The 24,384-nt window shown below is 45.0% G+C and overlaps 1 protein-coding gene across 12 annotated transcripts in view; it reads right to left on the bottom strand.

Moving 5' to 3' along the window:
• Nucleotides 1-1,194: 1,194 nt before the first annotated feature.
• The window catches only part of TNRC6A (trinucleotide repeat containing adaptor 6A), a 148,682-nt gene continuing 125,492 nt past the window's right edge, over nucleotides 1,195-24,384 (bottom strand). For 10 of the 12 annotated variants that reach the window (XM_079121149.1, XM_079121146.1, XM_079121157.1 and 7 more), the window contains 14 exons: nucleotides 23,799-23,941; nucleotides 23,261-23,407; nucleotides 22,966-23,103; nucleotides 21,944-22,072; nucleotides 21,447-21,524; nucleotides 20,982-21,192; nucleotides 18,520-18,651; nucleotides 10,846-11,004; nucleotides 9,870-10,010; nucleotides 8,113-8,220; nucleotides 5,856-6,077; nucleotides 3,606-3,676; nucleotides 2,962-3,101; nucleotides 1,195-2,601 (listed from right to left, as the gene is read on the bottom strand). In XM_079121149.1, coding sequence (XP_078977275.1) covers nucleotides 2,226-2,601; nucleotides 2,962-3,101; nucleotides 3,606-3,676; nucleotides 5,856-6,077; nucleotides 8,113-8,220; nucleotides 9,870-10,010; nucleotides 10,846-11,004; nucleotides 18,520-18,651; nucleotides 20,982-21,192; nucleotides 21,447-21,524; nucleotides 21,944-22,072; nucleotides 22,966-23,103; nucleotides 23,261-23,407; nucleotides 23,799-23,941 — 2,195 coding nt within the window. In that variant the 3' untranslated portion in view covers nucleotides 1,195-2,225. The remainder of the gene's footprint in view (nucleotides 2,602-2,961; nucleotides 3,102-3,605; nucleotides 3,677-5,855; nucleotides 6,078-8,112; nucleotides 8,221-9,869; nucleotides 10,011-10,845; nucleotides 11,005-18,519; nucleotides 18,652-20,981; nucleotides 21,193-21,446; nucleotides 21,525-21,943; nucleotides 22,073-22,965; nucleotides 23,104-23,260; nucleotides 23,408-23,798; nucleotides 23,942-24,384) is intronic. The other 2 variants (XM_079121153.1, XM_079121154.1) reach the window with 1 other exon arrangement.

Below are 24,384 nucleotides of genomic sequence, written 5' to 3'. Positions count from 1 at the left end.
TTGGAAAAACCAGTATGGAAGTCAATACACACTGAATGCACTGAACGACATCTGCTGGGTTAAGGTGTCCAACGACATTGGCTCACACCTGGCAAGCCGGAGCATGTTTCGAGTCGTACGCTGAGATACACACACAGGGTGCGCCCGGGCTCCTGCGGGAGCGAGGGCCGCGAGCGGGAGAGAAGGCCAGGCGGGCGGGCGTCTCTCACTGTGTAACAGAGGTATGGAGTTCGACACTAGCACACGTCAAGTCATTAAGCTTCATGTTCCAAATGGTCTCCTGCTGAGGCTTGAGATGGGCACAAATGGTGGGGAGATGAAGTCACAGAGGAGGTTTTGAGCAACAAGATCCCAAAGATGCTCAGAGAGGGTAGGAAGGAGCGAGCGACAGTTTCCCATTGTTCTCACATTATTTCAGGGTGAAATTGTGGATAAGTTCAGATAAAATGTTCAAATATTTGCTTAGATTTTTAATCAGTTGCTCTATGAGAACCCTCACACACAGCAACTCTGAAATTTTCATTATAAAAAAGAGCCTACAAATAAATCCACAAAAAAGACAATTAATGTTGAGCAGCCAAAAAGTCATGGTTTATTATATCTGAAGAAAGTTCATAATTCAACACAACCGAACTGTACATTTTACAATCACATTCTATTTGTAAACAGTTAAAAGCCACTGACTTCTTTTGCATCTTAGGACACAAACAGTGAGGATCAAGGCAATGAGATGATGGCGAGTTCTGTTCTGTTAAGATTTTTACCCTTGTTTAGTCTCTCTTCTTTGACTAAGCAAGCATTATAATACCATTTGTGGGCAAAAAAGGGGGGAGGAAAGAAATTTAAAAATGATGTAACTCGTTAGTTTGCAACAACATTTAAAATTCTCTTTATACAACAAACAACTCTGTAAGCCCAATACCTTGGTTACAGTATGCATAGTTACTGATTTCGGCTTTAAGGTACGACAGTTAAACGTTAACACAGTCACAAGAGAGCAGAGACATGTAGAGCCACTTGATGGGATTACAAAAATTATTACCTATTGATTATTAGCAAACCATCATCACTAAGAAAAAGACAGCATCTGAAAGCAGAATGTCCAACTCCAGCTTTAAGCATTTTTTTCTTTTTTTTTTTTTTCTTTTTTGGCAGAGAAAAATTCTTTAACAGAGCAATACGTAGTATCAGTGCTAAAAGTTGGGGTGTTTTTTTTTTTTTTTTCCTATAAGAAACTACAAGGAGATTTTTTTTTTCTTTTTTTTCTTTTTTTTTTTTAAACTGGGGAACTGGTTTTCCTGAGAACCATGCTCTTTGATTTAGGACAGGAATAGAAAAACGAAAGAACATGGCCAAATGCTGCTCCTTTTTTCCCAGAGATAGAAAGCATCTTTTAAATCATCCTCCATTTTTTTTTTGTCTTTTAATTTTTTTTAAATGATGGAAGAGTAAACATTTTTTTTCTCAAAAAACAAACAAAAAAATCTGTAAACAAGAAGGTTCAGCATGAGAACCTTCAAAACAAAATGGAAAGCCTATTCAAAGTGCAGGGCCCGTCCTGGGTGGCAGGTGGGCTGCAAGTCACAGCTGTGGCCACAGTTTTTCAAACTGCAGAGCGAAATTCTTTAGTTTTACAACATGAAAAAACTGGTGCAATACTTTCATTAATAATCCTAAGTCAGCATCATAACTTGATCTTTAAACTCCACGATACCACAACAAGGTAGGCAACGTCAAGGCATAGTAGAGAGCGCACACCTTTAAGAACGTCCTTGAGTAAACACTACACTGGAACAGCTGCCCCCCCATATTGCCGATTAGACGGAGAGAACATCATTCAGTGCAAAGGTAAAAGCTCATACATTATCAGCCCAAAAAATGGTTTTGCAAAAAAAAGAAAAAAAGGGGGGAGGAGGGGAGGAGAAAAGTCAGAAGAAAGAAAAGAATGAATCCAAGGCTAAACATGATGAATATACACAAGTGAGCTCATTCTATACGGTCTAGCGTGTATGGCGCTACGTGGGAGTGTAGACAGATACCTTTTCACATTATAATATTGGCCTGCATGATTCAAGTATTCAAACTGATATGTTCTGGGAAAACAAAGGGGAGAATGTGCAGAGAACAGCCGTTCCCACAGGTGCCCTGGCTGCAGGCGCGAGCCCAACTTAGTGCTCCGTTCTTTCGCATCTTGAGGTCACAGTTTGTGAGTCTACACCTACACCCTACATGGACTCTCCACCCCCACCCAGGTGGTCGACAGAAAGAAAAGCGTTAATGGGGGATGGGCTGCTGATTCCCCGGGGGTCGCTGCTGCTTGGGGGACCCCACAGGCTTGTGGAATAATGTGGGGTCCCCCAGAGGGAAGTGCCGTGAAGGTCTCCACAGTTAGTTCCCGACAGCCCAGCACCATTCCAGTGATTGAGATCGGTCCGGCTGGAGAATGAGTGGGAGCAGTCGAGGGAGCCCAGCCGGCTCTGGCTGGACCCGAGGGACTGCCAGCCAGGAGAAGGGGCCAGAGACTGACTTTGTGCAAAGAAGCGACTGATCTCCTCTTCACTGGCAAACTCAGCGAGAATAGTAGTGTTCCCCAGCACGCACCTAGGGGAGAAGGCACAGAGCGTGAGGGCTGCCCTGCGGGCCGCTTCCTGTCGGGGAAGCAGCGCTGGACTCCTAGGAAGGCAGGGGCAGGAGGGCGGGCGGCGCGCCAGCTGTGGGGCAGCAGGAGCTGGCCTGTCTGTCACTCACAGGCAGTGCAAGGGACTTCCAGGTGTTTCTGGAGATGGAGCATCTCACTATGTTGCCTGGGCTGGTCTCAAACCCCTGGGCTCAACTGAGTCCCCTGCTCCAGGGACGTTCTGACTATGCCTGACCCTCCCCCGGGAATCCTGACCCTGGTCCCAGAGAGCCGAGGCTGCGCTGCCCTCTCTCCAGCTCCCCCGCAGCCCGGGGCCCACTCACATGTGCAGAGACTTCTGTGCCTTCACGACCTCTTCTTTTGAACTGTAGCGGACCAGAGCGTTTCCGTGCGGGAGGTTCAGGTGGAATGTGATCAGCGGGCCATGCTGCATGCACAGGGTACGCAGAGTTGAGCCATCGATCTGGAAGAGTGCGAACCACAGTGAGAGGGGTCACGGGCCATCGGGGGTGGCCTCTCTTTCTTGTGGGATACAGTGCCCCCCCCACCTTTACCACCTGCACTGGTCCCAGACCTGTGCCTGTGAGTCCTAGGGCTCCCCGGATTCCAATCCTCAGTAAGTCGTGGTCCCTGCTAAGGCTTCCTCTCTCATCTCCCCACCCTGAGGACAAGACTCATGAGGGCACTGCTTCCAGGCAGACAGGGCGAACCAGGGGCCAAGAAAACTCTAGAACCTAAAAGGGAGAACAGTTTCTCCAAGTGCTGGGGTTCGTGTGGACCCCGCCAAGCAAATGCAGATCCCAGACCCTGGCTCAGCCCCACTTGGTCAGTCTAGGGTGAGATCTAGGAACCCTGATCTTTGGTTGGCTTCCCCGGGACCAGGAAGGCCTGCCGGAGGCACTGAGTCCTGGCTCTTCCCTCTGCCAGGCCCGACTGCCACACTGTCCAGCCCGCTATGGCGCCTCACCTGAGGTGTGAGGTTTTTCAGAACAAGCCAATTTGTTATTCTCCCTGAGCTGCTCTCACCCCAGCTGGAACCTGACCAGGGGGAAAAAAAAAGAAGGACAAGTCAGTTTTCCAAGAAAACAAACGGCTCAAATCACAGCCACTCCAAGATGACCTGGACACCCAGCTTCCTCCTGGTGGTTCAGGGAGATGTCCCCTGCTGGAGCGCTCCTGCCTCAGGTCTCCAGCCTCGGCCGAGGCTTCCCTGGTTTCCGCCCGGCGCGTGCTAACTTCACGCAGCACCGCACTCCCTCCGCAGGGCGGCTTCTGGGGTCACTTTTCATTCCCCTCATCCCACGCCACCATGTTAATTTGCATTTAGTAGCAAAGAATGACCTTTGTTTTTTGAAACTTAACTAGAACTTTCCTCTCCAAAAGCTGAAAGTTTTATTGCAGCCAATCACCTAAGATCACAAGTTACAAATCAGGTCAGAAAATACTAATGAAGTTTTATTGCTCATTTTCAGCTCAGAGATGAGAAGTTTGGTGGAGCTGGGGGCAGGGTGGAATGAAGGATGAGACTCCATTTACTGATAAAACTGCTAGATAGCTGCTTTAGATCTGTGTGGGGGTGCTGGGGACAGGAGGCCAGGAAAGGAGGCCTGCACAAATCAACCACGAATCATTTACAGAAGGAACCCTGTGGCCCAGCAAGTGTGTGTGGTATGTGTGGTGTGGTGTGTGTGTGGTGCGTGTGGTGTGTGGTGTATGTGTGTGTGTGGTGTGTGTGATGTGTGTATGTGTGGTGTGTGTGTGTGGTGTGTGTGTGTGGTGTGTGTGTGGTGTATGTGTGTGGGGTGTGTGTGTGTGTGTGTGGTGTGTGTGGTGTGTGTGTGTGGCGTGTGTGTGTGGTGTGTGTGGTGCGTGTGGTGTGTGGTGTGTGTGTGGTGTGTGTGATGTGTGTATGTGTGGTGTGTGTGTGTGTGTGGTGTGTGTGTGTGGTGTGTGTGTGTGTGGTGTGTGTGTGTGTGTGGTGTGTGTGTGGTGTGTGTGTGATGTGTGTATGTGTGGTGTGTGTGTGTGATGTGTGTATGTGTGGTGTGTGTGTGTATGTGTGGTGTGTGTGTGTGTGTGGTATGTGTGGTGTGGTGTGTGTGTGTGGTACGTGTGGTGTGTGGTGTATGTGTGTGTGGTGTGTGTGTGATGTGTGTGTGATGTGTGTATGTGTGGTGTGTGTGTGTGATGTGTGTGTGTATGTGTGGTGTGTGTGTGTGTGTGGTGTGTGTGTGATGTGTGTGTGTATGTGTGGTGTGTGTGTGTGGTATGTGTGGTGTGGTGTGTGTGTGGTGTGTGTGTGGTGCGTGTGGTGTGTGGTTTATGTGTGTGTGTGGTGTGTGTGATGTGTGTGTGATGTGTGTATGTGTGGTGTGTGTGTGTGATGTGTGTGTGTATGTGTGGTGTGTGTGTGTGTGTGGTATGTGTGGTGTGGTGTGTGTGTGGTGCGTGTGGTGTGTGGTGTATGTGTGTGTGTGGTGTGTGTGATGTGTGTGTGATGTGTGGTGTGTGTGTGTGTGGTGTGTGTGTGTGTGGTGTGTGTGGTGCGTGTGGTGTGTGGTGTGTGTGTGTGGTGTGTGTGTGTGTGGTGTGTGTGGTGTGTGGTGTGTGTGTGTGGTGTGTGTGTGGTGTGTGTATGTGTGGTGTGTGTGGTGTGTGTGTGTGATGTGTGTGTGATGTGTGTGTGGTGTGGTGTGTGTGTGTGTGTGTGTGTGTGGTGTGTGTGTGTGTGTGTCTGTGTGTGGTGTGCTGGGCCTGAACTTGGGGCCTCACATGCCACACGCAGCGCTTGCCAGAGCCCCAGCTCTCCTGAGGTCAGCTCTCAGATGTTCCTGCTCAGGACAGAGGACCCATGTCATCCCACGTACAAGGCGAGCCACGGCAGCAGGCCCCATTCTTCAAGGCCCATGGGCTGCCTGCTGCCCCAGCCCTGCCAAGTAATGGCTGCTGTCTCCGTGGCACAGTCTTATTCTGTAAGCCTGCTGTGAGCAGAAAGAGACCACGTCTTTTAAGAGGTGCTCAGGAGGACTGTGAACAAGATGGACACCCAGTCCTGAACCTCGTCACTGCTGTCTCAGGGTACGTGTTAAGAACCCTGGATCAAGACTTCCGAAGATGGAGTCTGAAGAGGTTCAGGTCTCAGTGAAACTAGACTGCCGAAGCTGGTCAGTGTTCCGCAAAGAAAGCACACGACACCACCTTAGATATTTCATCCTACCTGGGGTATATCTGGCGTCAGAATTTCCCCATCCTCCACCTACACGAAGGGGAGAATTATCCCACGTAGACAAGGGTGGCTTCTGACCAGTCAGTCCCGGAGGTGGGCGGGACGGAGCAGTGATGTTCTTAGGTGGCAAAGGGACCTTCCACAGCTCATGAGCCAGAGAGGTGTTTGTAACTGAACCAGGAGACCATGTCAATTTGGAATCACTATTTCTGGCTACTTTCAAAGAGGGTAGGGAAAAAGCAGAAAGGAATGGAATAGTGTTTGAGAAAAGAATATTTAGATGATGATTCACCTACTGTCCCACAACAAGCAAATATAAACAAGCAAACAAACATCAAGACCCCCCAAATCAGCCAGGCATGGTGGCACAGTGCTATGAGTCCCGTGACTTGGGCAGCTAAGGCAGGAGGATCCCAAGTTCAGGGAAACCTCAGCAACTTAGTGAGACCCTGTCTCAGAGTAGAACATAAAAGCACTGGGAATACACAGCTCAGCAGTAGAGAACCCAGGCTTCAATTCCCAGTGTCAGAGGAAAACAAAACAACAAAACGAAAATCCAAATTAAACTAAACTGCTCAAGAAAAACAAAAAGCCCAAAGGAAACGGCCCCTCCTCTCACTCATTATTTATTTGTTATTGATAGTAATTATACAGTCATGATGTCTGTCTCATTCCACCATCTTTCATACCCTGCCCCTCCTCCCTCTTATTTCCCTCTCCGTAATCTAAAGTTCCTCCGTTCTTCTCTCACCCCACAACCCCCCAACCTCCATTATGTATCATCATCCACTTATCAGGGAAAACATTCGGCCTTTGGTTTTTTGGGATTGGCTTATTTCACTTAGTGTGATATTCTTCAATTCCATCCATTTATCTGCAAATGCCATAATATTATTATTCTTTATGGCTGAATAGTATTCCATTGTGTATATACACTACAGTTTGTTTGACCATTCATCTATTGAAGGACACCTTGGTTGGTTCCACAATCTAGCTATTGTGATTTGAGCTGCTGTGAACATTGATGTGGCTGTGTACACGAATGGTATGAATCTACACTGTGCACATAGAAATGAAAAGTTGTACCCCATTTGTGTACAAGGAATCAAAATGCAGCCTGTAAAAATAAAAAAAATTTTAAAAACTTACCAATATTTGAAGTATAAAAAAATAGTATTATAACCTATGAGACTCTTAGGCCACTGTGTAAAACTGTACTAAATGAAATTAAAACATGAAACACTTTGAACAGCTCTAAAAGTAGCACTATGAACTCTTTCCCCAAATAACCATGAGCAAGCCTGCCGAGACAGTCATACAAATACATTATGAAACTTAGTCAATAACTCATGGGGGGAAAACTACAAAAGAAGCCCCAACTCGGGGAGCTGTCCAGCAGAAATCACGAGCTGCCTGCCTCAGCGATGAGCCCAGGCTGCAAGGAGCTTGCGGATGCTACCTCTACTCCTGGCACGCCTGAGGATCAGAGAGGTAAGTGTTTGCCTATGGGTCCAACATGGAGCCAAGATTCAAATCTAAGACTTTGTTTTGATTAAAAAAAAAAAAAAATCCTGATGTACGCTCAGAGCAGAGCACGATGTGCAGGAATCGGGCACGTAGTAAGCTAAGGCAGGACAGCAAATTCAAGGCCAGCCTCAGCAACTTAGTGAGACCCGTCTCAGAACAAAATAAAGGGGCTGAGGACACAGCTCAGTGTCTCATCCATGGCACCAAATGATAATGGTAACGACAACAATAATGGCGAAGCTATGTGAGGGGCTTCCTATCTTCTGTCAACCCTGCTTCTACCTGACTTAACAAAACACATGCTCACGACTTCAGTGCTTCTAAAAGCGTGGCAGGAAGACTGGTCAGAGCAGCACAGTTCATTCCTGAGTTGCAGCAGAATCAGTGCAAAAACCCAGACTGGGCACCTGTGAACTGTGACAGCAATCTGACACTGCCTTAGCTCTCAAGTGAAGCATCAGTTCTGGGACAATTTGAAATTCATGTTTACCCTCTTACACAAGGATCAGTCCATGAAGTACTGGAAATTAAGATAAAAGGTCCTTCACCACAGACAGCCCAAGAACTGCTGCAGACGACACCAGTCACAGGGCCAGGGTGCGAGGAACTTCCCCAGGGTCATAAAGAGTCTCCTACCCCCAGGCGAAAAGAGGAAGGCATAACAGCAAGGGCCCAGGCAGGGACTCCCTCCTCCCAAGAGCGCGCGGGTGGCGCGGCCCACCTGAAGTGCTTTGTGCTGTACTGCTGAGGGGAACGCTGTAGTTGGAGGCACGAATGGATGACCAGGCACTAGTTGAAGGCAGCGTGGTGTTCAAGGATGAGGACGACCCTACGGAGGGAGAGTCCGATTAGCTGCTAGAGCAGGGACGGGGTCTGAACACAAGTAAAGGCACCTGGAAGTCCAGTGCACCAGGACACCATAAGAAGGAAGGACGCCCAAGGGAGCAGGCGTCTCAGAGACTGCGCCTTCCCGTCGCCTTCAAGAGGGCGCGCCGAAAGCCCAGAACAGGCGCGCCCCTGCCCGCTTCCTAGTAACAGGGACCGTGCTCTCAGGGTGAGAAACGGGTGAGGCCGCGCCCTGGGCTCTGATGGAGGCCGCCTCACCACTCTCCACGCCCGTCTCCCAGTGGGCAAGCCGTCTGCCTGGCACCTGGCACCAGCGCTCCAGTGAGCCAGCCTCCGGCCCGTTCCAGCAGGCCCCAGACGCAGGCTCCCAAACCCAGCCTTTCTTCCCACTCTAAAACGATCCCCTCGCCTCCTCCGACCTTACCTGCACATGGTCACAGGCACAGTCCCTAACGGTGCCCACATCCAGCCCTCTCGCTTCACCTCCCAGAGTAGCCCCCACTTAAGACCATCTCTGTCTACTTCCTCTACTATCAAATCTGACCGCCCCTCCTGACTTCCAGAACTTTCTACAAATAACAAGAAGTCCTTGTTTCTGCAATCCACGGGCGGCTCCTACTAACCACCATGGGGGGATGGTCTCTGCTGGGCTTTGTGCTTCCTGATATTTTCTGTGAAAGTATCAACTTCACCTCTATGAAGGTCTTTTAGATTCTGCCATTCTGGAGTGATGGCTCTTCTCTGACACTATGACACAGCAGACTTGTTATTCTTAACGATGATACATTGAATGTATTTCATTTTCTTTGTAAACTGATTGTGTGTGTGCCCGTGTGTGTATTATGTGTGTGTGCATATGCACACAATTTTTTTCTTGCACATGCTATGCTGGTCAAACTCTACCACTGAGCTACCTCTCTAGCCTCTTTTCATTTTATTTTTTAAGGCAGGGTCTCACTAAGTTGTCCAGGATAGTCTCGAACTTTCAATCCTCTTGCCTCAGTCTCCTGAGCAGCTGGGATTACAGGCATGCACTGCCATGACTACCCAGGAGGGCATATTTTATAGAAACAAAGTATTTTTTGGTCTGGGGAGGTAGCTCAGTAGTACGCCTAGCTTGTGTGAGGACCTGGGTTTAATCTCCAGTATGGTGGGGGGCACATGACACTGGGGACAGGGCTCAGTGGTGAAGAGGTCTGGATTCAATTCTCAGTACAAAAAACAAAAACAAAACAATTCACTCTGCTCACCTTTCCTCGTGAACGGAATGCTCAGAGCCCGAGGTGGGGTAGGCCTCTGGGGGATCCTACTTAAGAACTCACAACAGTGTGCCTGGGTCAGGGTGGTCCTGAGTGGCTGCTCCCCAAGGCAGCCCCCCGGTACTAGGAGTATCCACCTCCGCTACTGTGAGCCCTCCAGCTGCTGGGACTGCTGTGAAAGCCAGTGCTCACAAGTCCTCGGCACCTCAAAAGCGGCTCTCACCCCTTGGGGAAGTCAGAACTGTGCTCCATGTTCATGCTCCCCCTGGGTGTCGGGTGCTGCGAGCTGAGGGGCTTCTGCTGCTCAAAGGCTCCCCACTCTGGGACTCAGATCCTGCCTCTGAGATCACGTGGACAGATGAGCCATACGTACCACTGTTCCTGTCCCTGAGGTGGTCAACTTCCCGCACAGTATTAATCGAGAGATTGTTTATGACACTGCCAGGAGTGACGTAAGGGTCAGTTTCGGGGTCAATGTTTGGATAACCTTTCCATGGTTCACCAGGGCGAAATTCTGAAGGCAGAAATGTGGAATCAGTTCATGATCAGTTGGTCATCACTTTATAATACATTATTAAACATCCAGATCTTATTTCTAAACTCTATGCAACTGTCAAATAGTTTCCAATTTATACCAACACCTTAAAAGACAAGTGTGATAATACAATTAATGTAATATAAGCTACAATTTTGGGGGGGAGCAGGTACTGGGGAGTGAACTCAGGGGCACTTGACCACTGAGTCACATCCCCAGACCCATTTCATATTTTATTTAGAGACAGGGTCTCACTGAGTGCTTAGCAGCTTGCTTTTGCTGAGGCTGGCTTTGAACTCATGATCCTCCTGCCTCACCCGCTGGGATTACAAGCATATGCCCACGCCTGGCCAAACTATTCTTTATGAATAGCTTGTAAATTTTTTATGATTGAAATCATTTCCCTGGGTTTATATATTTTTAACCAGTAAAATAAAGTCCTTCATGATAAAATTCAAAGCCACAACTCAAGCAGGACAAAGCAGGCAAAAGATGCATTTTTTGGCAATTACTAAGCAAAATCTAGAACACTGTCAAGAGTCCCCTGACACAGTTGAAGAACACGACTCGAGACTTCTGAGATTCTTCCTGCTGGTCAAAGGCTCCAGCCATGTTCACTAGCGGGAACCAGAAGAAGAGGAGGGCTGGGAACACCGCCCACTTTACGTCTGCCTTTTCTTCCGTCATTTCTTACTCCTCATCGGTCACAGACAGCCCAGTCACAGAACCGGGCTAAATCATCAGGAAGCCCTGACGCAAAGAAACCCTAACAGGAAGGAGCACAGGCTCATGGAACAGGCTGCCCGCACTTTACCTGGTGGCCAATTAACACTGCTAGAGCCGCTTGGCGATTTGGCACGGGGCCAGCCATCTCCTATTGAACCTGGAGGACTGGCTGGTGAAGAACTACTGTTCATAAAGTCATAGGGAACAAACGGAGATTCTTCCAGCCTGAAACCACTTGAAATAGCACCTGAGAAGAGAAAAACGATAGTGCAATGTGAGCAAAACATACTGTGAAATGTATCTCTTAGAGATCCTCAAATATGATAAGAAAACTATGGATTGGAGATCTGCCTGAGTTCCAAACTGTTAAGTCCCAGAGACTAGGTGAAGATGCAAAAGCAAAGGCAGCTCTGGAAAGGACCACAGCGGATTTCGATTCCAGGATATGAAGAACGCAGCCATCAGCAAGGGAGCAGAATGGGCACAAGATCATGACTCCACATCACTGAGACACTTGCATTTTGGCCTACACTGAGAACTAGTACACTGAACTCTGTTAGGGAGATTCATGTTTTAGGAGGTGAGGATGCAGAAAGTGAAGGAAGAGTCAAGACAAAGGAGGAACGGAGGTCAGGAACACTGGGAGTGGCAACTGTCAGGTAGCAGGGGAAACAAAGCCACAGCCTGTGCCCTCAGGACAGTCCCCACCCCACCCTACCCCATCCTGCTGTGACTCCCAGCTTCTAATATGCTGCCACCATGCGTGTGAAGTTCCAGGAAAGCGGAACTCACTGAGAAATGACTGTTTTCCCTCCATACTCATCTAAACATGAACACAACTTATAACGACTAAAATTTTACTGCAAGGAGCAGAACACATCATTCTCACTGGAACAGTGCCAGCCGCTGGGCTGAAGGCTGGACATAGAAAGGTTACATACTCATTCATTAATGTCAAGGAAGAACATCAGAAAAATCTATGTGGTAGATTTAGTTGTAGCACTGGAGATGAATTTACCTGGACTGAAACTACTGTCTTGGAGTAGGGCACCTCATAGGTGACAGTGAGGGCAGTAAATGATGACCAAGACCCAGTAGTTGATCACTCACGTGTCTGACCCTGCTTTAGTGATCAAGTGCTTGACACGTGCCCCCAAAACATCCTAACAGGAGCTACTATGGTTAGCATTTTGCAGATGAGAGACCTGGAGTTCAGAAAGGTTACTTGCCAGCAGTTAATTAACAGCAGAGTTAATTAGCTGCAGATCGAGGCCTGAAACCCAGGGTTTGTGTTTATTTTGCAATTTCTCCACAGTCTCAACTCCACATTCTCATCCTTAAGAAAAATTCCAATGTTGGGCTGGGGTTGTGGCTCAGTGGTAGAGCACTTGCCTAGCACGTGTGAGGCACTGGGTTCGATTCTCAGCACCACATATAAATAAATGAATAAAATAAAGATCTTTCAACAACTAAAAGTAGATATGAAAAAAAAATTAAAGAAAAACTCCAATGTGATATTCCATAGTGGCAAATCAACTTAGAATCTAGGTCTGTTTGTAATAGAATATTTCTTCTATTAAATGAAAAATTTACCCTTAATTTCTGATAATCATCAATCTAGGAAATAAAAATCTACAATCTAGGAAACTTACCTCTAAATCAAATTCAGCCCAAGTTATAAGATAAACTCCAATGGAAGAAAAGAAATACTACAAAACATTGTGCTTTTTATAGTAAACATAGGAATATAGATTGAGGTTGCTTCAGCTGGAACAGAAGGTGCCTCTCTTGGCTTCTTCTGTTATCTTAATGTCACCAAGTCCTACCAATTCTGTGCTCACACAGCTCCTGAGTAACGCCTATACTACTTCAGGCTTCTCGCATTTGGCTCAGCTCTGGATTTGCCAGAGGAATTTCCCAATTGGTCTCCACTTTGCAGCCAGGTGAATCTTTCAAAAACACAAATATGAGCATGTCACCTCCTAGTTTAAAACTCAATAGTTTCCTGTCACACAGGAGATAACATTCAAACTGTTCAATAGCTTATAATTAAAGTTCATGAGGACTATCTCGCTGAGGATTGTCTCACCATGAGGGCTGTCTCACCATGAGGACTGTCTCACCACGAGGACTGTCTCGCTGAGGACTGTCTCACCTATGAGGACTGTCTCACCTATGAGGACTGTCTCACCATGAAGACTGTCTCACCATGAGGGCTGTCTCACCATGAGGACTGTCTCACCATGAGGACTGTCTCACCATGAGGATTGTCTCGCTGAGGACTGTCTCACCATGAGGACTGTCTCACTGAGGACTGTCTCACCATGAGGACTGTCTCACCATGAGGGCTGTCTCACCATGAGGACTGTCTCGCTGAGGACTGTCTCACCATGAGGACTATCTCACCACGAGGACTGTCTCGCTGAGGACTGTCTCACCATGAGGACTGTCTCGCTGAGGACTGTCTCACCACGAGGACTGTCTCACCATGAGGGCTGTCTCACCATGAGGACTGTCTCACCATGAGGACTGTCTCGCTGAGGACTGTCTCACCATGAGGACTGTCTCACCATGAGGATTGTCTCGCTGAGGACTGTCTCACCATGAGGACTGTCTCACCATGAGGATTGTCTCGCTGAGGACTGTCTCACCATGAGGACTGTCTCACTGAGGACTGTCTCACCATGAGGACTGTCTCACCATGAGGGCTGTCTCACCATGAGGACTGTCTCACCATGAGGACTGTCTCGCTGAGGACTGTCTCACCACGAGGACTATCTCACCACGAGGACTGTCTCGCTGAGGACTGTCTCACCATGAGGACTGTCTCGCTGAGGACTGTCTCACCACGAGGACTGTCTCACCACGAGGACTGTCTCACCATGAGGGCTGTCTCACCATGAGGGCTGTCTCACCATGAGGACTGTCTCACCAATAGCTTATAATTAAAGTACTTAAAAAAATTCTAGCCTCTCCTACCTGCCAATTTCCCTTCCTTTCATCCCCCTCCATGGCTTGGGGGCGGGGGAATCTCTTAGCAGTACTTTGTACATGTATTACACGTCCTTGCTGGGAGGATGAAGTGCTCTCCTGCAAATCCTTGGAGAGAGGACAATAGGAAGACTGCTCCTGCTTTCTTCTGGCTTCTATTCTATGTGCCCTTTTCCTTTGCTGATTTCAACCTGTTCTCTTTTGTGTAATAAACTATAACTGTGAGGATAAAAGCTGTTCTGAGTTCTGTGATTTCTAACAGATCATTCAACCTAATGTGGGTCTCAAGAACTTGTGACACAGGACAGCTCTTTGCCCTTTCTTGTCTGATCAACAGTGAATGTACTAGCTGCCTAAGCGTCAATAAAATGGGGGTAAAGAGTAAGCCCATTTAGAGGTGGGAGAGGTGGGGGGGAAGGAAAAAAAATAACAGAATGAATCAAACAACATTACCCTATGTAAATTTATGATTACACAAATGGTGTGCCTTGACTCCATGTACAAACAGAAACAACATGTATCCCATTTGTTTACAATAAAAAAAAAAAAAAGAGTAAGTCCATTTAAGAAGTTGTTGCACACTGACTGACACCACTGTGTAAAGGACCGTCGCCTTCAATCAGCCCTTCTGACGTGGGCCTCCACAAGGTCACCAGGTCACTCCTCCTTACACCTACCCACACTGCTCTAGGGAGCAGAATTGCCAATGACGTTAATCAGCAGGGTGGCTGCAGGAAAATATGACATGGTCCTTCAGATAGAAACATGAATCACAAGGAAATATTTCTCCAACAAGGGGAGGGAAAAAGCAGGTAAGGGGCACAGACAGAAAAGAACACTCCCAAGCAGAGCAAAGCAAAGGGAAATGGCAAAAGACTGTGGTGCAGAGATCAAGAGGCAGGGAGTGGCAGCGAGGGAGCAGGCACAGGGGCCTGAGCATCTCAGCCTCTGAGGACGGTGGCTGGGTGCCACTAGGCCTTCACATTTCTAAAGAGAGGCCAGAAAGCTCAATTTCTGGGGCTGGGTTGTGGCTCAGTGGTAGCACGCTTGCCTAGCACATGTGAGGCACTAGGTTTGATTCTTAGCACCACATAAATAAATAAAATAAAGGTATCACGTCCAACTGCAATTAAAAAAAAAAAAAAAAAAAAAAAAAGAAAGCTAAATTTCTATACGGCATTTCCTGAACGCTTAAATAGATGTTGGTTCAAAAAATTACTTTCGCTATAATAAGACATAACATCTGGGTTGGTAGTTTAGGAATCTCTTTTAATATACAGTAAGAGGCTAATTTTTTTTACAAAAGGATAAAGGCCCTTCCATAATGTGTGTGTGTGTGTATAGAACACCACAAATATACACTTCTGTTGTCAATTAAAAAAAGAGTTAAACATTTATCTCCTCCATGGACTTGGTATTCCACTCCTTCGTATTTATGCAAAATAAACAAAAATATGAAAAAAATCAATTAATAAATGAATGAGCACATAGAATTCATTCAAACCCTGCTCCATGGGGATTTAGTTCATGTTTGTTTCTTTCATTGGAGAAGAAAATAATATCCGAGCACTAAAAAATAACAGCTTTGTTCAGATGCAAGTAAGACCAACCCCTGTGGGAGAAGGCTGCCGTTTTCCCGCTCGCTATTCGTGCTGCCCTCCCAGTCGTGCGCAGGGTGGAGTTGCTCCCGTCGACGGGGCTCAGCCTCACTAAAGGAGTCCCCCAGATTCATGCTGTATCAGGCACGACTGTATACTAAGCACTGGGGCGAACAAAAATCACTGCATCGTAAAAGAAGAGGGGAGACTAGCGGGACTCCGTGGCACACACCTGTAACACCAGCGACTTGGAAGGCTGAGGCAGAACTGCAAGTTCAAAGCCTGCCTCAGCCACCTGGCAAGACCCGAAGTAACTTAGGGAGACCCTGTCTCAAAGTGAAAAATAAGAAGGGCTGGGATGTGGCTCAGTGGTTAAGTGTCCCTGGGTTCAATCCCTAGTACCAAAAAATAAAGAAAAGGGGATCATGGGATGATGAAATGTTCTTTTTCTTCTTTTTTCTTTTCTTTTTGGTGGTGCTGGGGATCAAACTCAGGACCTTGTGCGTGCTGTGTGCTCTTTCACTGAGCACCCCGAGTCCTTCTATGTTTTTAAAATCTACATCTATATCCATGCTTTTCAATATACTTGTGTGTGTGTGAGTGTACACATACACACACATATGTGTTTCTCAAAGCAAACAAGAGTGTGCTTGAGTAGAGGATTCTAAGTCTCCACTGAGAGACAAGACAGACACAAAAGAAAAACAGCCAAAAAAACAAAAAGGAGTAGTTCTGAGAGAAACTGACAAAGCAACAAGAGGGATGAGAACACACACTTGCCTTCAAACAGATAAAAAAGTTAAAAAAAACAAAACCCAACATTGGAAGTCTTAAAATTCAGAGGGCACCTGTAGATGGATATAAAACTAACCTCCCTTTGTATGTTTTTGAAGCCATTTCTACAAGGGGGGGGGGAACGACAATGGAGAAAGAATACAACCAACTAAACAGGTGAAATCCTACTGCACAGTCTGTATTTTTAAGAGGTCAAATATCTGAAGATAATAAACACCTGAAGATACCAACACAATACCCATGAAGGAGGATGACCAGCCTGGGTTAGTTAGGGTTAATCATGCAGGATGGTACAGTTATGAAAGTGAGGACAGTCTGGGAGCAGAGAAGCACATAAATGTAATCAACCTGCATAACTTAAGAGAAAAACAATTTAAAAAACCCAAAGAGGTAGAATGATAGAAGAAGTTTTAGGGTGGCAGATCAATGGGGCTGAAGGTGTAAGCTCAGTGACAGCACTTGCCGAGCAGGCACGAAGCCTACTGCAAAAACATCTTTACAAGTCTTAAGTAAATGAAGACTAGCGGGGATCTAGGTTAAAGTGGAAGTGCCAACCTCTCCTATCTGAAGAATATCAGACTGCCACATGGACATGAGAAAAAACATGTTTAATCATAAGACTCTTAAAAATACACTGTTCATACTTCATACTTAGAAGAAAGTCTATACAGTAAAAGGTATAGGAAAAGAAATAGAAATAGGTATTAAGTTAAAAAAGGGAGAAGGTAAGCGATAACCACAGAAGCCTCGTCAACGGTGCGACACGCGTCATTCGCAGACGTAAGCACTGAGCTTGAAGACTTCAGACCTTTCCCGCCTCACCGCACCCTGCATGTCCCACGCAACCATACCCAGAGCTTAGGCCTCTGTGACGTATAGTGCACCTACAACAGCAGTGAAAGAGGGGCGACGATTCACTCTTACACAGAAACTGAGGCTCAGATATGCAAAACAGACAGGGAAAAATGCACTTTGATCCAAGAAGACAGAAAACTGTACAATGGAAACACTTTTCTGGGTCTCTACATCTTCACCAGAATCTGGTTCTTATTTCCCAGGTGTGGGTGATACTAGTGGCTCAAGAGCTCTGCTCCTGTTCTTTCCTCTATTCTTTCTCCTGGGCAACCTCAACTGCACCTATGACATCTACATTTTCACACCAGAATCTTACTCTAGTCCAGATTTTTCTCCTGTGAGACTTTTATTTCTAATTTCTTAAACTTATTTAGGGCACATAAGTTTTCCATTAGTTGCTCCATATTTATTATTTCACCTTCACCTGCCTCCTTTCTTTTCTTCTCACTTTTACCTCCAGACGTGCCCATATGGAAGAATTCACCAGGCTGCCTCTGTGTGCTGAGGATTGAGCACAGGGCACTCTACCACTAAGCTACTCCTGCAGCCCTTTATTTTTTATTTTGAGACAGGGTCTTGCTAAGTTGACCAGTCTGGTTTTGAACTTGCAATCCTCTTGCCTCAGCCTCTGGAGTCGCTAGGTGTGGGCCACAGTGCCTGGCCAGGCTGTCTTTTTCAAGACCAGTTTCTGTCTGTAGCCCCTCCACATCCACCATACCCAGTTATTTCTACTCAATGTTTCCACTGAATTGTCTTATACTATTAGTACTATTGCACACATCAGTTTTTATAGTACTTAGGACATTATACTAAGGGTGTTTACATGCTTCCTTTTGCTAAAAGTGAGCTCTTCCAGGCAAGTATTTATAGGCACACACACACCCCCTCAACTGTGTGTACACAGGCCCACTTTCTATGTATTTTGGGAGCCTACCATGGTCCTTGGAAAGCAGAAGATACTCCATTAACATTTGCTGGATGAATGGATAATAATAAATAAGATGAAAATGGTCTTTGTAAAGAAATTCAATTAACTACTGGAAAGACAAAACTACTAAATCTGTACGACTTACCCACAGCAACATATATAAAGAAAATGTGTCAACAGAAAATGAACTAGTTCTCAATACCCTACTATGAACATATCAGGTTAAATCCAGTAAATGTTAAAAAAAAAGAAAAAAGAAAAAAAAAATGTAGAACAATAAAATGACTTAGAAAAAGCCTAAATGATCATTGGATGGGGAAGTGTTTTTAAAATAATGCATTATATAATAGAGTTGGATACTACTTTCCATTTTAAAGTCTCTTATTTTTAATAAAGCACAGTTTTGTTTTGCTTTTTAAGTTTTTAAAAGCTTTACTTTGGCTCATGGAAGACAGGTTTTTAAAATAAGGAAAGGGTTCTAAGATAATATGGCTTTGAAATGTATAGCAAGATAAAATAAAGGTCTAAATTTAGCATTCATTCTATAGGTTTTTCTTTTTGTTTTTAAATAAAAGTACAAGAATGTAATATATACCATGTTTGCTGGAATTTTGATCCAAAGATGTGTTCACAGAAATGCTGTCCACTGTAGTCCACTTCCTTAGTCTTGACTGTGGCTCTTTAATACTGTTCATATCCATATTTACATTCAAGTTCGAGTTCAAGCCTTAAAAATTAAAAAAAAAAAAAAAAAAGAACCTTTTAAAATACAGCATGTTTTCCTTCTGGTACGACACTTTTTCTAGAAAAACACACATAACTAATCTAAAACTGTCAATCCCACTTAATGCTCCTTAGTAAGTACCATTCTACAAATGTGGCAGTCAAATAATAAGGGCCACACAGGCAGAACAGACCCTCACAACTCCTGGCCTAGATCCTATAGAACAAGGGTACAGGTGAGAGGTCAGCTAGGCTGACAGCAAGCAACGCACCCAAGGAAATGTGGAGCAGCTGCTCCAACAAAGCACGGCACGAGGCTTCAACCATGAAAATGCTCACGTATCATCTACAGAAAACCGTTTCTCATCGTAATTTTGGTTATGTTTATCTTGGCAAAGTAAGAGGAAAAGAAGTTTAGAGGAACTGAATGAAAAGTCTGTAAGTTTACCACTGATAGGATGTAGCTATTTAGCAATTTCCCAGGAGTATCACACATGAAGAACATGTCATCACTTTCAGTTGCTGTCTTTTACTTGCAAACTGAACAACTTTCAGCTGGCTGACCAGTCAAAGGATGCAGTGGTTTAGAAGTAAAACGTCCTGCTCTAACATCTAAGGGGGAGACTCCGATGCTGAGACACAATTTACTTGAAACTTGCTGATGAGGCCAGGCCACCTCAGGCCAGAAGTTCACCTTAGACACTGACCATGAAGCCAGTGTTTTTACAGATGTGACCCAGGAACCATTAACATCAGAATCATCTAAAATGCTTGTTAAAAACTGAAGACTTTCCAGGGGGAGCCAAAACCTTTGTTTAATACACTCCCCCAAGTGGTTCTTATTCTAAAAAGTTTCAAATTAAACAGTTTCTAATTATTTGCTTTGGTGAGTGCCCTTGTGATATTAGGTCTATCAAACTTAAAACCTTTCTTTAATAATCTGAATTCTTTAAAATCATCCCCATTTTTGCAGGAACCAAATTTATGCTCTTAGAGTCAGTGATTAGATCAGAATTGGTAATTTTTGGGGGAATAAAGGTTCATAAAGTTCAAAGGTTTTGTAGACCATGTGGTACCTGTGTTTCTATGTAACTCTGCTATTGTAGCCTGAAAGGTGCCACAGGTGATATGTTGAAGAAAGCAAGGCTGTGTTCCCATAAAACTTTATTTACAAAGTTGGGCAGCTGGTCAACATGCTACAGTGTGCCTGAGTTGGACTACTGTTGCTGGTGTTTGTGTGGATTAAGCAAAGTTTCTTGATCAAGAAGATGTATCCTGCACTGAAAAGCCAACCAAGACAGGAAATCCCATATTTAGAACTTACCTCTCCATTGGTTCCTTTTATAAAGCCAACTGTATAGTTGTATAAAAATTTTAAGAGCCACTTCCCTTCACTTGAGAGATCAAATCCCCTTGCTGTACCTGGGTATTCTTTTCCACTATACTGTTGTCTCTAGGCTCACCAAGTCATCATCAAAAGGTGTCTACAGTACACAACCCCAGTGATAACGACACAGCAATGGTTTTAAGAAATGCAGATTGCTAACAATTTCAAGGACCCAGTGCAATTTATGCCCGGAGAGTCCATGACAATACCAGAGAGAGCCAAATCAGATCACGCTGGCCACAGTGAAGCAGCAGGGCAACCAACAGCAGGCCCCAACTTTGGTCTGCGGCCAGATCACACTGATGAACTAAACGACTTGGTTTTCAACAGAGCTGGGCTAGCAACAAACAAAGCTGGTTTATAAGAAAGTGTGGTTCAGGTAGAGAGGAAAGGCAAAGTAAACAGGGTATGAACGATCACAGGTAAAAATACAATCAAAGGAACAAGGAAAAAACACCCTAGGGATAAAGGGGAAGCCGGTGCGTGTGTGATAAAGGCCTTCTTACTCCTGTCTCTTACTTACACTAGCAAGCACTTACAAATACCTGGTTCTGAAAATTAGCAAACAAGGTGACTATTTTCAGTTGTTTCCCAAAGTGGAGAGTGCTCAAAAACTCTCTCCTATGCTGTTTCTAGCAACAATGGCTGTCAGCTCCCCGTCTCCTCATATCCCACAATTAGGAAAGCTCGAGTACTAAAAGGAAATGTCTCCTTTATTCTAACTCACTTTAAGGAAGTTCAAACTTTCAAATAGGGTGATTTCCTTGAAAGGAGAGCAACGTTCCCTGAAGTGCACACAGGAGCTAAACCTTGAAGAGGGCATGGCAACACGGAGGGAATACCTAAAAGACCAACCCAGCTTCTGTGAAGGAGGAGACGGTAAGGTAAAGAAGGGTGTATGCTTGTGGTCCTGGACACCAGCGCACACTGGTCCTGGAGAAACCCACCTATAGGAAAGTTGCTGAAAGCATTTATTGGTGATGGCCCTTTTTGCAGCTCCGGTGTAGTGTGGGGCATGACGTTGTCGAGGAAAGACTTCATGGCTGGCTGATGGAGTGACTGCTGCTGAGATGGTGGAGTCTGCTGCTTCACCAACACGTTTGGATCAAGTTGACGAGACTGTTGCATCATTTGCTGCTGTACACTGAGAGGTCGACCCTTAAAACAATAAAATGTTTGGGGAAAAAAAATTCAGTTTTAATTCACTTCCGTCTCGGCAGGAAAGTGAATCATCATAGCATAATAGTTAATACAACTCATGGGCAAATTGCAGACATAATGAACAATATACTTCATTATATTTTAATAAAATTCTCTTTTAATAAAGGAATTTTGAATCTCTTGTTATAATGGAAATGATGAGAGTTTGCTGAAATAAAGGACAGCACAACACACAGAAAAGTCTGATCTACCTGCTGGTCTTGCTGCTGCCGGTTACCAGAAGGCACGCTTCTCTGACTCTGCGCCCTTTGCTGCTGCGCTAACAATCGCTGGGAGAAAATGGCAAAAAGGTTGTCACTATCACATCATTATACAATATTAAGCTTCAGAAGGACTATGGCCAATGGACCCACAGAACCACGGCTTCCGATATGCCCAATGCTGACATGCCCCACCCCTCTCATCTAGTACAAGCTCTTCCTTGGACTCTGGCTTCCAGTCATTCTATTCAACCTAAGCTTTCAACTCAAAGGAACTGACTGATCCTACCACTACCGTTCTAGACTTGGCTAGGCCTGCTCTCAAAGCACATCCTGCACTTTTCAAAACACTCCTCTCCAGAGTTCACCATCCACCTCCAAGCATCTCAAGACTGTCCATCCTGTTTAGTACAGGACTCCCTACAAGGAGTCTAGGGTTTGGCAGGAGAGCAGACACTCAACAAATGTGTGCCTATTGTTCCACTTACCTGTAACTGGGAGATCTGAGAAAGCTGGTTTAGTTGGGATAGCTGGTTCAGCATGGCTACCTGTTGAGGGCCAAAGAGCGGATTCAGGCCACCGTTGTTTGGTGCATACTTCAGCAATGAAACTGGAACCTTAGGATCACAATGGTAAGTTAATAATGCTAATGAAATAGGGACTAGTCAAATGTACTTTTAAATGTGTTTTAATTGTAACAAAGCAAATAAGTGAATTATTCATTCGAGGGCTATGTCTTTCTAATTTATCATTCACATATATGTAAAATTAATGTTCTCTTTTCTGTCAAAATTAAACCTGTAGCCTGAGTTTCCTAATACATAAGAAAAATGTATTTGCTGAAATCTAAAACTTAATTTCATAGTGTGTACCTAGGTGGAGCTGTTTTTAAGTCGCAAAGCCCCGCAAGCTGAAATGCAGCCATTTCGGCCCCCATCGCCCTCTGCCTTCAGTCTTCCTACCATGATGCTTCCAGTGCAGCAGGAGACCCAATCGTAACCACGGCCCTTCCTTTTGCCCTCCCGGATTTTAATCAGTCAGACCTGCACTACTCCTGTCAGTGAGGGGCAGTGCCGCCTTGGGACAAACCCTGAGCAGGCTTCCCACACACTGTGCATGCGTGCCAGCTTCCTTTGGCAGCACACCCTGAGGTAGAAGTCAAGTCTGCTTTGCCCAGTAGCTTGTGAGCACGTGTCTGAGTTCTTGTGACATGTATTTCTGACATCCTTTTTCTTGGGGTAAGTGAAGATGAAAGATGAATTTTAAATCGGCCAATTTTACTTTGTTGCTGTCCTCCTCCCAAAGTGTTTTATAGAAAAATGGTATTTTGGATTTGAATAATCCTTGACTCATTTTCTTCATTCTTGTAGAAATATCTAATCAGAACTTGCAGCATCTCAAGAATGCCAGTAAACACTATGATGCTTGACTAGTCAGCTCAGTCAGATATGAAAATTTTCAGGTTTCTTCTCCAGGTAACTGGAGGAGACTGTGACAGAAGCTTATTTACCTGAGGGGAGAGTAATGGAGGAGGCACTTGAGCACGGAGATTAGGCTGCGATGAACTGAGAGGTTGTGCTGGAGGCTGCTGCAGGCCCCGGGGTTGTGCTGCTGTGTTTCCAACACCAAACATACTGGGATTGCCATTCTACGAAAACACACAGCAAACAAGAATGGGATTCTTTAGGACAGGAGTCACGTAACCACACTGTATCACTGATTTAAACAGTGACTACAAGTAAGAGAGATCTTATCACTAATACAAATCATATAACAGAGAGCCTAAAACATACATCTGGACTTACCTGTCTAACAGAATTCAAGTTTTGCATACCCAGCCCTGCTATGGAGCCAAGGGCCTGGTTAGGTAGTGCACTATTTGAAGGGGGAAGCTTCATGCTTTGACTGGACATAAACTGCATGTTTTGGGATTCATCTGCTACAATGCCATCCTGATTGGACAGACAGAAAGATGTGCACACCAGCCAAGCAAACAAGTGGAAGGGAGAAATCATTGCAGGAACAGAAGAGAAGTCACATGACATTCCAGCATCAACAGGAAACAGGTAGAAAACAGAAGAGATCAGATTAGTGTTAATTCTAGAGCACATAAAAAGAGCCAAACAATTTTATGGGATTAAGAAGAAAATAAAAACACAACTCCTATGCTAAACTAAGGCATAAATGGGGACAGTGAACTATAAATTCGTTAACAGGATTCAGCACTGGATTATATCTTTTTTTTTTTTAATCACATTGAATGCTCTAAAATATTAACGTGAATATTATGCTAGTAAGTATACTGGTTATTAGACACAGAGATAAAATAAAAAACAATCTTACCTTATCAAAATAAGGATTGCGCTCCATGGAAGACTCTTTGGAAATCTGAGGCCGAGAACCAGGACCCTTCCCGACCGTTCGATTGTAATCACCAATATTTAGGCTATGTTTATCTATATCCATTCGTTTGTCTTGTAACATTCCTAATAAACGCAGGACACTATGTTATCAACAGGAAAATAACCTAACTCATTTCAGATAAATTTACAACAGAAAACAAAACTTTCCAAAATGAAATGACTTCTACCTTGACAGGATGTGACAAACGCAATGTTTATGCATTTCATATATATTGCATTCCTCACAGGTTTAGTTGGGTTTTAGCAGATACTACTATTTTTATGAACCAATTAATTTGAAAATAAATCAGTCAATAGAAGGTGGCTAATAACCTCATTTTAAAAAAGAATTCTTAAGAAATGTACTTTAATATACCTTCAGTTATTTCTTTTTTAAAAATATTTTTTAGTTGTAGATGGACACAATACCTTTATTTATTTATGGGGTACTGAGGTTTGAATCCAGTGCCTCACACAAGTTAGACAAGCCCTCTAACCACTGAGCAACAAACCCAGCTCACCTTCAG

The sequence above is a fragment of the Sciurus vulgaris genome (genome assembly GCF_902686455.1).
Source record: "Sciurus vulgaris genome assembly, chromosome: 18".
In the NCBI taxonomy this organism is placed as follows: Eukaryota; Metazoa; Chordata; class Mammalia; order Rodentia; family Sciuridae; genus Sciurus; species Sciurus vulgaris.
This window is presented reverse-complemented; position numbering and strand designations above follow the sequence as displayed.